We start from the raw sequence: 16,491 nt of genomic DNA on the forward strand, positions 1-16,491 counted from the left end.
ACTCCTTCTTTGCTATCAAGTACTAATTGATGCATGGTCAGTATAAACAATAACTTTTGAACCAATCAAGTACGACCTGAATTTGTCGAATGTAGAAACTACAGCCAACATCTCCTTTTCTGTCACGGTGTAATTTAGTTGTGCACCGCTTAGTGTTCTACTTGCATAATAAATTGGGTGCATCAGCTTATCCTTTCGCTGCCCCAATACTGCTCCTATAGCATAGTCACTTGCGTCTCACATGAGCTCGAACGGTTGCTCCCAGTTGGGTGCAACAATGATGGGTGCAGTCACCAATCTCTTCTTCAGCTCCTCAAATGCTAACCTGCAATCATTAGAAAACACAAAGGGCTGATCCTTTTTAAGGAGTTTGCATAAAGGGTTAGCAATCTTAGAGAAATCTTTTACGAATCGCATGTAGAACCCGACGTGACCAAGGAAACTTCTCACTGCCTTGACCGAAGTGGGCGGTGGCAACTTCTCAATCACTTCAACCTTAGCATGGTCAACCTCAACTCCTTTGCTGGACACTCAATGCCCCAGGACTATCCCTTCTTGTACCATAAAATGACACTTATCCCAATTCAGCACTAAATTTGTCTCCACACATCTTCTGAGCACTCTTCTTAAATTATGAAGACAGTCCTCGAATGAATCCCCACCATGGAGAAGTCATCCATAAATACCTCCATAATGTCTTCAAGCATGTCCGTGAAAATGGCTAACATACATACACCTGCCATACAGACATGTGAATGATATTTTCTCTCTGTCTTCGGGGGCTATTGAGATTTTATTGTATCCCGAATATTCGTCCAAGAAATACAAGTGAGATCGCCCAGCGAACCTGTCCAGCATTTGGTCAATGAATGGCAAGGGAAAATGGTCCTTCCGGGTGGCTGTGTTCAATTTCCGATAATCCATGCAAATCCGCCATCCCGTGACTGTACGAGTCGAGATCAACTCGTTATTCTCATTTTGTACGACCGTTATTCCTCCCTTCTTCGGCACACACTGAATAGGGCTGATCCAATTGCTGTCAGGGATGGAGAAGATGATACCTGCATCTAACCATTTGATCACTTCCTTCTTCACCACCTCTTTCATATTCGGGTTCAGCCTTTGTTGATATTCTCTGGAAGGTTTGTGCCTTTCTTCCAAGAGAATCTTGTGCATACAAAAAGCTGGGCTGACACCCTTGCCATGGTTCAACCGATAGCAGTCTTACATTCTTGTAACACCTATAGGAGTTGCTCTACCTACACAGCTAACAAACCGGATGATATTATAACAGGTAAAGTGGAATTAGGCCCTAAGAAAGTTTACCTGAGATGCGCTGGAAGTGGTTTCAGGTCCAACTGTGGTGGCTCTTCTATTGATGGTTTCGCATGTGGTGTTTTTCTTTCTTTTAGGTGTAAGGGCTCGAACTCGGGTTCCCTTTTCCAGAACCTTGACCTTCAAGAGCCATGACCCACTCCACCAACTCCTCACCGTCCACATTTTCCAGATTCATCAAGCAGGCTTCCAACGGATCCCTGACATTAATAGTCTCATCCTCCTCTTGTAGTATTACATCTACGGCCTCCACTAGTGAGCAATTTGTAAATTCACTGGGTATCCTCGTAGATTGTTAAACATTGAATATTATCTTCATTGTTCAACCTCATTTTCAATTCTCCGGTCTCTCAATCAATGCTCTCCCAGTGGCTAAAAACAGCCTGCCCAGAATGATTGGTATCTCCTCATCCACTTGACAGTCAAGAATGGCGAAGTCTGTAGGGAATACAAATTTCCCCACTTGAACAAGCACATCATCAAGAATTCATGTCGGTCTTTTGACTGTGAGATCAGCTGGTTGCAGTAGCATTGAGCTCGGTCTAGCTCTACCAATGCCCAGTTTTGTATAGATTGCCAAGGGCATCAAGTTTATACTGGACCCCAAGTCACACAATACTTTAGCAAAAGCATAACTCCCAATGGTGCATGGAATAGTGAAACTACCTGGATCAGACACCTTTTGAGCCATAGTCCTTGTCACTACCGAGCCGTAGGTCTGCGTCAGAGTTACAGTGGACAGGTCCTGGAAGTCAAATTTTCGCGACATCAGGTCCTTCATCATTTTTGCATACCCTGGCATTTCTCTCAAAGCATCCATCAGTGGAATATTCAATTGAATTTGTCTGAGCATTTTCATGAATTTCCTGTATTGATCATCTTTCTTTTTCTTTACCAACCTCTGAGGGAATGATGCAGGAATCAACCTCTGCCCATTGCTTTGTGTCTTTTCTTTGCTGGAAGCTTTTCTACTACCTTTTCTGGGAGTTGTTCACCTTCCTTCTCCTTACCCTTGTCAACTTGTGCTTGCTCGATTAAAACCTCGGTGAGCTTTGCTGACTCATCTGTCTCTAATGTAACTGGGGTAGCTGGAGTAGTCGGCGTTGTCTCTCTCCTAGATTGAGCAACTTCTTGCTCCCTGTCTAAGGCCTCATTTGATTTTTTTAATATTAAAACGTCTGAACTAAATACACATCTGAATATCAAAATGTGTATTAAGATCAAGACATCTGAATCTGAATACACATCTGAATATATTAAGATGTATATTAAGATCTGAATAGAAATAATTAAGACTGTTTGATTTTTAACATCTGAATGTATAAAATTTATTTTTATTGAAAATTAATAAACATAAAATTCAAATGAAATACTAACTAATCTAAAATTCTATCAATAAAATATATAGTTTTTTAAAATACGATACTTGTTGGTGGTGATGGCTAACGGGTGAATGCCGACTAGAGGTGGTGGTTGGTGGTAGTTTTGGTTGATGATGGTGGTTCATGCTAGTAGCTAGTAGTGATTGGCAGTGGTGGCGATTATGATTGAGGATGGCGGTGGTGGGTGGTGATAGTTAATAATGGCGGGTGGTGGTAGTAGTTGTGACTGATGAAGGTGGTGGGTTGGTGGTGGTAGGTTATAATGATGGGCAATGCTGGTTGTGGTTGTTGATGGTGATGGGGTGGTCAGTTGTGCTAGTTGAGGTGGATGAGTGTTGATTGTGGATGAGAATGATTATGGTGGTCGGAGTGGTGGGGATAGTGGGTGGTGATGGTCTATAATGGTGGCGGCTATGATTGAGGATAATGGTGGCGTGGTGGTGGTGGAGGTGGCGGTGGTGGTTGAGTATGGTGGTGGTGGTGGCATGGTGGTAGTTGATAATGGTAGGCGGTGGCGGCAATTAATAATAAATATGTGATAACATCTTGATGAAATTAAGTCTCTATTATAGATCTTAATCATAGAGACATATTCAGACCTAATAAGTGGTTGTGAAGTAAAAAAAAAAAAAACACACTTAATGATTAAGATCTGAATAATTAAGATTCAGACTTTAAAAACAAACGCACTTAATGTCTGAGATCTGAATGATTAAGATTCAGACCTCCATTAAGTGCAAACAAATGAGGCCTAAATCTCTCCCATGAGATTCACTACCATGAGTTGATCTGGGTTCTGCTCCTTTGGATTAATGTTTGTATCTGCAGGCAATGTTCCTTGTGGGCGATTGTTCAAGGCCATCGATAGTTATCCCAATTGAGTTTCAATGCCTTTGATTGCTGAATCATATGCAGCTAACTTCTCTTGCATCTTTCTGTTTGTCCCAATGAGTTGTTGCAGCATACCCCTGATTTCGATCATGTTACTATCCTGCTGTTGATGAGGTGGTTGGTAGGCCAACTGTTGCTGGTGCTGCTGATTATAGCCCTGCTGCCTTTGATAAGGCACGACTTGGCCTTGAGGTCGTGCCACTCCTGGATTGGGGTTGTGATGTGGCTGGTTTGGTCTGTACTGCTGGTTTAATGTTGGTCCCTATTGCTGCCCACCTTGCCTTTGAACTCCGAAATTATTTACATAATTCATGTCTTCTCTGAAACCTTGGTTGTCATTCTCTCCACTCCACGAGCACACATATGACTGGTTTATGCAATGAGTGCATAAGCCTCCATTTGTGGTATCAACAATGTGCACCTGTTTCGTACACATCTCATCGATTTTCTTTGTCAGCAAGCTCATCTGGGTCATAAGAGTGGCTATGTTTTCTGCATTTGTGTTGTTTGGGTCAAGAGCGACAGAATGCACTATTGGGGCGAGTGTTGTGTCTCTCGTCATCCAGCCTGAATTTTGAGACATCTTGTCAACAAGAATCTTACACCCTGTGAAGGTTTTGCTCAAGAATGCACCCCCGGCAGAAGCATCTACATTGGCCTTCAGACTGTTTGCCAAACCCATATAGAATCTCTGTCCCAGCATCTGATCCGGAATGCCATGGTGAGGACACTTCACCAACATACCCTTAAACCTCTCCCAAGTCTCTTGCAAAGTCTCAGTCGATTTCTGCCTGAATTGCAATATCTCATCAATCTGCCTCATAGTTTTGTTGGGTGGACAAAACTTGTTTAAGAACTGCTTGACTAGTTCCTCCCAAGTAGCGATTGAGTTTATTGGGAGCGAATTCAGCCAATTTTGAGCCTCCCCGGTCACTGAGAATGGGGACAGTAATAATTTGATTGCCTCAGGAGTCACATTCGGCTGTCTTTGAGTGACACATATTGATAGAAAGTTCTTCAGATGTAGTTGTGGGTCTTCGATATATGACCCGGAGAACAGCCCTTTATTCCGCAACAGGTGCAGCATGTTGTTGGTAATCTGGAATGTCTCCTCTTGTATGGGAGGAACCGCAATTGTTGTTGCCAGGTTATCAGCAGTTGGTTGCGCCCAATCATAAAGAGCATCTTCCGGCACAAGAGGTGCTACCACTCTGACGTTTGGGTCATCTCGATCATTCATGTTGTTCCCGTTGACGTTATCTACGTCACCCATTTCAATTTCAATTTGTTCGTTTTGTTTCAGCTGTTTGCTCTTCTTGTTAGTCCGGTTCAATGTCTGGAATGCTTTCTCGGGATCTGAGAGTCCTTCAAAAAGTTCACCAGTTCTCAAAGAGCTTCTAGGCATGCACCTGAGTCACAGAAGAGTTCGAACGTGAGAATTTCAATGCAAATATTTTTTTTAACACCACAAAAAATTGATCTAAACTAGTAATCCTAGCAATTCTTCCAAGTTACAATAAATAACACCGTTAGTTCCCCGGCAATGGCGCCAAAATATGATCACGCCCAACTATGCCTTATAAAAAGGACTAAGCGATCGCTGCAAATATAATTCAATTCAAGTCCGGAGTTGAATCCCACAGGGAACTAACCTATTTACTACAACTTTTAACACTGCTAATGAATAGCTCAAACAATCCCCGGAAGCAAGATTTTTAATGGATAATGAGTAGAATTTAGTTAACTAAGGAAAAATAACAATAAAACTAGCAATAATCTAGAATAAAGTTGAATTTAATGGTAAAATGGTCTAGGGTTATTGATTTCCCTAATTGTCGGATTAATTCCTGACACGTTAACTATAATATCGCCGTAACACTCTATAAGAAATATGAGTTCTGGGTTACCGCAATTATCTCTCGATCAATTACGATAATTTACTAGAAGCATTCTCTCGAACTACTCTAGTTAACAATTTATGCAACTCAGAATTATCCCACCAAAGCTTCATTATCTCTAACCCTGCTTTTAAATTCAAGCAATTAATCTCTCAACTTACCCGAAAGTGGTGTTGTTCAACAACAATCTAACCAAGTGTTCTTTCTCAAGCAACACAAGATAACTAGACACGATTAATCAAGGGCCCTTTCAATTAATCACAAGACAACACGTAGTTGAACAATAATAGAGTAAAAACGACTTAATTATATCAAAACATAGTCAAGACTTCATCCAACAATTGGTTCCATCAAGCCTAGATGACGGGTTTAGCTACTCATACTAAGAGATAAAATTTCACTATATAAAGTCATAATCAACAATGGAATTAAAAAAGAAGAATATAAAAACTCTAAGGAAAATTCTCTGTCTTTCTTCCGTGTTCTTGCCTTCAAAATCTCTCTCAAAACAGCTATATCTCTCTTTTGGACGAATTAAGCTTCATATAGATTTAGGTTAGTCGCCCTGAAAATTACATAATTGACCATGGGTTCTTGGCTCCCGTCAGCCCGCCCGCGGCCGCGGATTGGACCGCGGATTTGGCAATTGTTCTGTCCGCGGCCGCTAATCTGACCGCGGAGCTGGCACTTGCTCTTCTTTCTCCTTTTCGACCGTACTATCCTCTGATTGGCCTTCCACGCTCCATATTGACTCCAAAACACTCTTTAGCTTCCTCCTAGCTCGAAGTGGCTCCTGCAAAACAAAAAACTCTTAATTAAAGCATTTTGTTATATTTTAACATTCAAACATTGATAAAGTGCGGTCAAATTATAGTGTAAATAGCATCTAAATTGTATAATTATCGTCTACTATCAGGTGTCAAGTAAGTAGAATTAGAAGGGATGGGGAAAGATGGAGTAGTCATTTCCTCTAAGCTCCAAACATGCAGTTGAGGAATTATTTTCATTGATACTCAGTGAGCTACAAGAGGTATCAAAGCTAACATTACTATTAGGCATTTCACCAACTCCAGACCAAATCTTAGCAAACTCATCAGACGAAGGACAATCACTATAAGAATTCAACTTCTGACGTTGATGTCCTGTCCCTCTGCAGACATTTCCATTGGAATCACAGCCTTGGCATAGACATATTGATAGCTGGCTGTGAACAGCATTTGTCAGAAATAAGCGAACGAGGGTGCCTTTGCGATAAAAAATTTGCTGAATGCACCAATCCATCACAATCCAAACAAAGCCTAGCTAAATCTGACGTGCAATACATCACTGCCTTCACTACCCAACAGAAGTCACATAGAGGCTCTATTTAACTAACATAATACGATTATCTTATTTTCTTTTAACTTTTCACGATATCATCACAAGGTAGGGATAAAGTCTGCGTGCACACTACCCTCTCCAGACCCTACTTGTGGGATTACACTGGGTTTGCTGTTGTTGTTGTTGTTGTTGTTGTTGTTGTTGTTTATATCATCACCTCAAAATCCTGCACAGTCAGAACATTTTGTAATTAGGTTCAACAATGTTAGCATCAATCAGAAAAGCATAGACATCGAGAGATGAATATCTTACTGTATGAAAAGTGCCACCAAGTAAGAGGCAGTGGGTGCACGTGAGCAAAGAAATATAATTTGTTACCGTAGGATGCTAGTAGTTCGATGCAGAATAAAATGGAGCAGAGCAAAACAGCTGCAGCTGCAGAGAAGAGTTGGCAATAATAATAATTTGAGAGGGAAAGTGATTTGAAGTCCATTTGTTTGTTTTTCACGCTGCCCAAAATTTGGGCTAGGGCCAAGGTTCTTCCTTGCTCTAAATACCTTTTGATTCGTAAATTAATAGAAACTAACCCAAGCTAAAAAACTGGACATGGACATAAAATAACTACGTTTAAAATTACACAATTTGACTATATTATATTCTTCTTCATATATGAATGGATTCAAATCTTGTGGGAGTTAACAGGTAACTCGTGGAATTAGTCGAGGTGCACACAAGCTAGTCCGAATATCATGGTTATCAAAAAAAAAGGAAAAGAAGAAAAGATTCAAATTTTAGATTTTACTTATGATCTAGGAAAGTAGAATCCGTCCCGCTTCTGTTATATCGATTTTCAAAGAGAAAGTAAAATTCTAAAACCATCAATATCACAAACCAAACATACAAGTTGAATTATGACAGTAAGCAATCCCATACCCAAATAGGCCAAATAATTACAAGGGCTTTTAGCACTTGTACAAAATCTATCTTACGCTACTAACTTTGTGCACGATGAAGTAGGAATTACTCAATTATTATCGGTTATACTGAATATATTATTGTTATTGTTGTACTGTTGTAGTTTTTTTAGCCTAATTGGTCCTTGTAGGAATACTAATAACAAGCTTGCAAAAATTCTACAATGCTAATCTTTTAATTAGTGTTTTGTATTCACAAGCTGATATCAATTTCTATCAAGTGTAAACGAATACCCTCATCAACCTTATATTATTTCTTTCATAGCTCAAAATATCCTTGTACAATAATCAGTACGGCCCGGCCCCTTTTAGTTTTGAGGTGAGAGACAACATAAGTTTCATCATGATTTAGATGGTAAACTTCAACACGGTGTAACAGCTAAAAATATAAATAAAGGACACGATAATGAGAAACATTTGAAATAAGAGAAATCGTGGAACCCACCCCATTACTGGTTAAAGGAAAAACTTTGAGACTTTTTCCTTCCTATATCATATATGAAACCTTATTACCAAAAATGTGCATAGTTTTATATTTACCCGCCATGTTCACAGTTATTCTACAAAATATATACCATTCATTAAATACCAATTATTAGGAGCTGATTCCTTCCTAATTAGGCGCGCTACAAATCTGGAACTAAATATTCTTCCAGATATTCCTATTTAAGCGTGCTACAATTATGGAAGTAAATATTCTTCCAGATATTTTCCACCATTGACAGCCATTAAAAAGCTTGAAAGCTTTGAATTCAAATTTGGGTTTTCAAAAATCATTATTTGTTTGGATTGAGTGTAGTTGAAAATAATCGGGAATATGGTTTGGAGTTTATATCTCAATTTTGAGGGGTTTTAGAGAAGATTAGACTTGGTTTTGACTGAATTTCAGATTGAAATTCGAAGAAGAAGAAGAAGACATATTGCAGAAATTGTAGATAAATTGTAGATTATTTGTATTCTGATTGTAGATGCTTTATTTTCTGTTTTCACAAATAAAAAACGGCTAAAACTTCTACAAATCTTCTGAAAAAATACAATTATGTCAAAAATCACAATTATGCTACAATTGAATGGGAATTGGGATATAAAAATTCAATGTACCCCGTTTGTAGATATTTTGTAGATATATTGTAGATTATTTGTATTCAAATTGTAGATGCTTTATTTTTTATTTTCACAAATCAAAAACGGCTAAAACTTCTACAAATCTTCTGCAAAAAACGCAATTATGTCGAAAATTCCAATTAAGCTACAATCGAATGGGAATTGGGATATTAAAATTCAATATACTCAGTTTGTAAATATTTTGTAGATGAATTGTAGATTATTTGTATTCTGATTGTAGATGCATTGTTTTCTGTTTTCACAAATCAAAAACGACTAAAACTTCTACAAATCATTGTATTTTGTCATGATCTTCAATGAACAGATCATGACAAAAAAATTAGTGTCCGCTATATATGAATTATCACTGTTACTATTGCTTAATTTACGCTCGGGTCTAGTGAGCACATCCTAATTTACGCTCCGGTCTAGTGAGCACATCCCAATCTATGCAAACCAGGGTGCAAACAGATCTAAAATCCATGGTTTTGAGGTGATTGTCACATTGAGCAAAATGTGCATATATAGTGCTTTTTGTGCAGTTCAATCAATATGTAATCTGCACTGATTACGTCCTTTTTTTATGGATGTTCCAAATTTGGATCAATTACATTACCTGTTAAACTTGTTATAGTGTAAACACTCCGAATTTTCTTCCTTATATGTATGTCTAATCGTGATTTGGTCATCTATTTCTTATATGGCAGTAAATTAAAGTTTTGTTAAATATCCCTATAATTAGCCTATTTAAAAATAACTACCTAAATATATGGTATAGAATTGGTAATTTGGTATACTAAATGTAATTATATCAAACCTTAAACATTGAGGGTAATAAGGTTTCCTATATGGTATAGGAATGTAAAAATTCCAAAAACTTTTGATCTAGGGCCTTTTCTAGCAATAGTTGAACTCATGAAATGGCGATTATCCTACTTAATTCGGTTAATGAGAAACATTTGAGATAAAATTTTAAAATCTGAATTAAAATAAAAAAGAAACTTATCTTTTGTTATCATGTTATCATACTTAATTCGGTTAATGATCATATGCAATCATGTTAGGATCTTTTGTTATCTTATTTTAAATTATTTAAATACTACTTCGCCTCTGGAAAAATAAAAATAAAAAACTACTTCATATAACTGTAAAACTCTTTTACATTTAAAATCCTATAATTATAATTCTTTAAAATACTATAGCTAGATTTGAATAAAGCAAATTTATTTTAAAATAAATGTGATATATAGGGTAAACGGCTATGTTTATCCAGGTAACAAAGGAGAGTTTAAATCAAATAAAAGTTTACTTACATATATAATGAAGTAAACCTACCTGATGGAGAGAAAAAACATCACAAAAATCAATCAATATTCAAAACAAGTTGTTCTTTTTTCTTTTTGAAGAATGTTTGTTTGAAGAGTCAATTTGTATAAATGGACATCAAACAAATAATAAAACTTTGGTGTCACGACCCAAGTCCTTCCTCCGTGAACCGTCGTGACGGCACCTAGTCTCTACGACTAGGTAAGCCTAACATTTTTGCTAAAAAGAAACGAAAACATGAAAACTAACAATTTAACTGGTAAAGTTAATTAAGAAGTTTAGATGTCGCTCGGCATATACAATAAACACTCTCGAACTGAACATAAATTCTCCCAAAACCTGGAATATCATGAGTCACAAGCTACAGAAGTAAATAGTGCTTCTAAACTCCAGAAAACTATCAACGAAGAAAATACAGGAAGTCTTTAACTTAAGGAAGAGTAGAGAGGGACTTCTAAGTCCGCAGACGCGGCAGATATACCTTAAAGTCTCTAAGATCGCTTTGCCTCACTGGAAATATGGCTGGGATGAGGTACCTGGATCTGCACACAAAAAATATGTGCAGGAAAGGGCATGGGTACACCACATCGGTACCCAGTAAGTGTCAAGCCTAACCTCGGTCGAGTAGTGACGAGATCAGGTCATGGCCCTACTAGTAGATATGTATAATAAGATAAAACAGTATGAAATATCGCAGTAAAAATAAATACTAACAGTCAACGAAAATGAAATCACAGAAAAATAACAACTCAGTACACAGAGATAGCAACAGGGGATCTCCCGGGATACCGTCCCGTAGTCCCGAACGTAAATGTACAGAGGATCTCCCGGGATACCGCCCCATAGTCCCAAACGTAAATATGCAGGGGAAATCTCCCGGAATACGTTCCGTAGTCCCAAAGTAAATATCCAATATAGGGGAATCTCCCAGGATACCTTCCCGTTGATCCAAACATAAATGTATAGGGGGATCTCCCAAAATACCGTTCCGTAATCCCAAAGTAAACATACAGCTCAATCAATATAAACAACAGTTTCAACAAGAAATTATACAGTTTAGATTAAATTCATATCAAATCAATCCGAAATCACGCTCTTGCCATGAGTATCCAACTCCGAGTGGCCCAAATCTAATCAAACCAATTACATAACGTAAATATAGCTACAAGCAACTAATTTAGCTAATAAATTCAAAGCTAAGGCAAGAAAATAGGAAAACACCCCCGGGACCACATCTCGGAATCGGGTAAAAGTCACAAATTATGAACTCCCGTTCACTCACAAGTCTAACCATACCAAATTCACTCAAATCCGATACCAAAATCTCAATCAAAATCCCAAAATTCGGCCTAAGAATTTTTCTCAAATTTTCCCAATTTTTCACCCCAAATCCGAAATTAAATGACGAAATTAAGCTTAGATTAATGGGATATAATCAAAAAGGAATTATGAATCAATACCCACAAACATCCTCCGTAAATCTCTCCAAATTTCGCCTTCTACCGAACTCTCAATCAAATTTTGGATTTATGAACTCAAACCCTCGATTTCTCTCTTTTCTGCCCAGCAATTTCAACTTCTGCGCTCGTAGGACCGCATCTGCGGTCCCGCACCTGCAGAAGAATCATCGCAGGTGCGAAACAGTTAACTGGGTTGGGGCCGCATCTATGGGCACTGGGCCGCATCTGCGAGCCCGCTTCTATGGTCCCCCAGCGGGACCTGCGATCCCAGCTGACAAGGCCTAAATTCACATCTGCGGCTCCGCACCTGCGGTCAAAAATGTGTAGGTGCTAAAACAACAGGTGTTGCAGCTTCAGCAAAAATGCACAAGTCCCAAACCAATCCGTTAAGCATCCGAAACTCACCTGAGGCCCCCGAGACCTTAACCAAACATACCAACCAATTCTAAAACATCATACGAACTTAGTCGAGCCCTCAAGTCACATCAAACAACACTAAAACCACGAATCACCCTCCAATCCAAACTTAATGAACTTCAAATTTTCAAAATTCTGCAACCGATGCCGAAACCGACCAAACCACGTCCGATTAAGCCCAAAATTTTGCACGCAAGTCATATTCAACACTATGGACCTACTCCAACTTCCGGAATCGGATTCCAACCGTGCTATCAAAAGTTCCACTATCGGCCCGAAACTCCAAAAATTCGACTTTCGCTATTTCAAGCCTAAATGAGCTACAGACCTCAAAAGCACAATCCGGACACGCCCCTAAGCCCGAAATCACCCAACGAAGCTAACGAAATTGATAGAATTTCATTCTGGAGCCGTCTTCACACTGTTCTAACTACGGTCAAAATTCTAAGACTTAAGCTCTCATTTAGGGACTAAGTATCCCAAAATACTCTGAAACTCAAAACGAATCATCCCCGCAAATCACAATTGCAGAAAATAGATACGGGGAAACAGTTAATAGGGGACCGGGGCATTAATTCTCAAAACGACCGGCTGGGTCGTTACATCCTCCCCCTCTTTAAACATTCGTTCATCCTCGAACGAGCATAGAGACATACCTGAAATGGTGAAAAAATGAGGATAACGACTGCGCATATCCTGCTCGGTCTCCCAAGTCACCTCCTCGACCAACTGACCTCGCCACTGAACCTTTACTGATGCGATGCTCTTTGACCTCAGCTTTCGAACCTGCCTATCCAGTATAGCCACTGGCTCCTCAACATAAGATAGATCCTTGTCCAACTGGACTGAACTGAAATCCAACACGTGAGACGGATCACCATAATACCTCCAGATCTCGAAACATGAAATACCGGATGAACTCCTGTCAAGCTAGGAGGTAAGGCAAGCTCATAAGCAACCTCCCCAACACGCCGCAACACCTCAAAGGGACCAATAAACCTTGGGCTCAACTTTCCCCTCTTTCCAAATTTCATAATGCCCTTCATAGGCGAAACCCGAAGCAAGACCCGCTCTCCCACAATAAATGAAATATCGCGAACCTTCCGATCCGCATAACTCTTTTGTCTGGACTGGGCTGTGCGAAGTCTATCCTGAATCACCATAACCTTCTCCAAAGCATCCTGAACCAAGTTTGTGACCAATAATCTAGACTCGCTCGGCTCGAATCAACCCACCGGGGACCTACACCGCCTACCATACAAAGCCTCAAATGGTGCCATCTGAATGCTGGGCTGATAACTATTGTTGTAGGCGAACTCCGCAAGTGGCAAGAACAGATCCCAAAAACCTCCAAACTTCATCACACACGCACGGAGGATATCCTCAAGAATCTGAATAGTGCGCTCGGACTGTCTAGGATGACCCAAAAGGTGATCTCTAGTTTTAGAAGTCAAATCTATGTTCCGAGGCCTTAAAAACCTCATTTTCATTCTCCTCAATTTGCGTGTGCAGTCCGGGTGTATATCCAAAAAGCCCTTATGTGAAAACATTAAGAAATAGTGATTTTTGGCTTAAAGATATGATTTTAGTTGACTTCAGTCAATATTTTGGGTAAACAGAGCCGGACCGGTGTCCTGACGGTCCCGGAGGGTCCGTAGAAAAATATGGGACTTGGCGTATGCCCGAATCAAATTCTGAGGTCCCTAGCCCGAGAACTGAATTTTTAAAGAAAATTATTTGCTGAAAAAATATAGGGATTTTAGAAATGGAAATAGTGGTGCCCTCGTTGGTATCAGGACCGTATTTTGGTTTTGGAGCCTGATACAGGTTTGATATAATATTTAAGTCGTGTCTGTGAATTTTGGTAAAAACGGAGGTGATTTGATGTAATTCGGACCTTTGGTTTAAAAGTTAGAAATTTTGAACTATCTTGAAATTTCATGAGTTTTGGTGTTAAATTTGTTGTTTAAGATGTTATTTTGGCGATTTGATCGCACGAACAAGTCCGTATGATATTTTTAGACTTGTGTGCATGTTTGGTTCGGAGCCCCGAGGGCTCGGGTGAGTTTGGGATAGGCTACAGAGTGTTTTGAACTTGGAAAAAAATTTCAGGTGCTACAGTTCTGGTGTTGGCCTCTGATCTCGCAATTACGAGACCAAAGTTCGCAATTGCGAGGAAATAGTGATGGCAATTGCGAGGCCCTTATCGCAAATGCGAAGAAGGCCTGGGCCGGCTTAGTTCGCAAATGCGAACATAACTTCGCAATTGCGAAGAGAGTCTGCGAAGGGGGTGATCGCATTTGCGATCTTTTTGTCGCAATTGCGGAGGTTGGTGTTCGCAATTGCGAACATTCCTTCGCAACTGAGAAGGAAGCAGTGGTGTGATGGTTGTCGCTTTGCAATGGACCTTTGCATTTGCGAGCTTCTCAAGTGCGAAGCTCAGGTCGCAATTGCGACATGTGCACCTGATCAACGGGATTTCCACTTCACTTCTCAAATTTTCAAACCCTAAGCATCCCTAGGCGATTTTTCAAAGACCCAAACTTCTCCAAATCATAGGTAAGTGATTTCTAACTCATTTTCTTCAATCTATTTCATCTTTTTACATGATTTCATCTCAAAATCTAGGGTTTTTCATAGAAAATTGGGTGTTCTTGGGTAGAATTTAGGAATTTCGAATTGGGGGATTTGGACCTCAATTTGAGGTCGAATTCCGAAACCAATTGTATATCCGAGCTCGGGGGTGAATGAGTAATCGGGTTTTTGTCCGAACTTCGAGTTTTGACCAAGCGGGCTCGTGGTCGATTTTTGACTTTTTGGGGAAAATGTTGGGAAATCTATAATTGTGTATTGGAATTGGTTTATTTAGCATTTATTGATGTTATTAAGTTAATTATGGCTAGATGCGAGTAAATTGGTGGTGGAATCGAGAGGTAAAGCGGTGGTTGAGCTTTGAAATACCCGTTGGCTTGAGGTAAGTGTTTGGTCTAACCTTAGCTTGAGGGAATAGGTGTTGTTGTCTTACTTGCTACGTGTTTAATTGTTGGGTACGACGTATAGGTGTGGTGACGAGTACCTATACGTTGTTGTTGGGTCATAACATGAAAATGAGCTTATACTTGTAATCATTGTGTCTCTTATCATTTATTGTTCATGCTTATGCTGGTACTCTTCGTGTTGAACAAGTTTGGTTATATTTTCTTGTTATTGGGTAATTGTTGAGTGTTGACTCAAGTTGAGACTTATTTTGTGAAGTTAACTGTTGAAACAAGATTGGTTATAGTTGATTCCCTTGCCGGGATGTTATTGTTTCTACTGTTGGGTGAGGAAAGAGTGATAAAGCATGAAGGGTGATGCCGTGCACATCCATACTTATGCATATGGTGAGGAAAGAGCGATAAAGCACGAAGGGTGATACCGTGCACGTTTATATTTATATTGATGCATATGGTGAGGAAGAGAGATAAAGCACGAAGAGTGATGCCGTGCGCATTTCTATTATTCATATGGTGAGGAAGAGTGATAAAGCACGAAGGGTACTGCCGTGCACATTTTTGTTATTGATTTCATGGTGAGGATTGAGAGTAAAAGCACGAAGGGTGATGTCGTGCATTTTCTGTCTGCTGTGATTATTTCGCTGTTATCGTATCAAGTGCATTAATTGTTTTATTTCCATTATTTATGTGATTCCTTATTCTAATAATCCCCATAGCATGTTGCCCCTTCCCGTTAATTTCTGTTTAGCTTCTATAATTTTTATTCTGTTAGATAGTATATAACTGCACAGGTTTATGTTGGTTGCCTTGTCCTAGCCCCATCACTACTTCGCCGAGGTTATGCTCGACACTTACCAGTACATGGGTACATTGTACTGATACTACACTCTGCACTTTTTGTGCAGATCTCGGTGTCGGACCTTGTGAGTAGAGCTTGGGTGGGTGCCTTTAGTCCAGTGGAGACCCAAGGTAGTCCTGCAGGCGTCCGCAGGCCCTGGCGTCCCCTTCTATCCTATTTCTTTTCTATTTATCTACTTTACAAACATATGTATATTTCTTTGTTCCGACCAATGTTTGTAGTATTCGTAGACCGTCCGTGAATTGTGACACCAGTTTTGGGTGGAGATTTATTACGGCTTCGTTATTAGTATTAATCTGTTAAATTCTGATCTTCCGTTTTTATTCCGCTGATTACTTTTGTTAACATGTAAATTGTTAAAAGATAAAAGAAAAAGGTGAAATAATTTGTGACGTTGGCTTGCCTAGTGAGTACAATGTTAGATGCCATGACGACCTCGATGCTGGGATATTCGGGTCGTGACAAGGTTGTATCAGAGCTCTAGATTGCTTAGGTCTCACAATTCACGAACAAGCTTAGTAGAGTCTGA

The 16,491-nt window shown here is 39.5% G+C and overlaps 1 protein-coding gene across 1 annotated transcript; it reads right to left on the reverse strand.

Moving 5' to 3' along the window:
* On the reverse strand, positions 1,823 to 2,155 carry LOC109230146. Its single transcript, XM_019395674.1, has one exon. It carries the CDS (start codon positions 2,153 to 2,155, stop codon positions 1,823 to 1,825), a length of 333 nt encoding a protein of 110 aa, XP_019251219.1.

Source organism: Nicotiana attenuata, chromosome 7 (genome assembly GCF_001879085.1).
Source record: "Nicotiana attenuata strain UT chromosome 7, NIATTr2, whole genome shotgun sequence".
NCBI lineage: Eukaryota > Viridiplantae > Streptophyta > Magnoliopsida > Solanales > Solanaceae > Nicotiana > Nicotiana attenuata.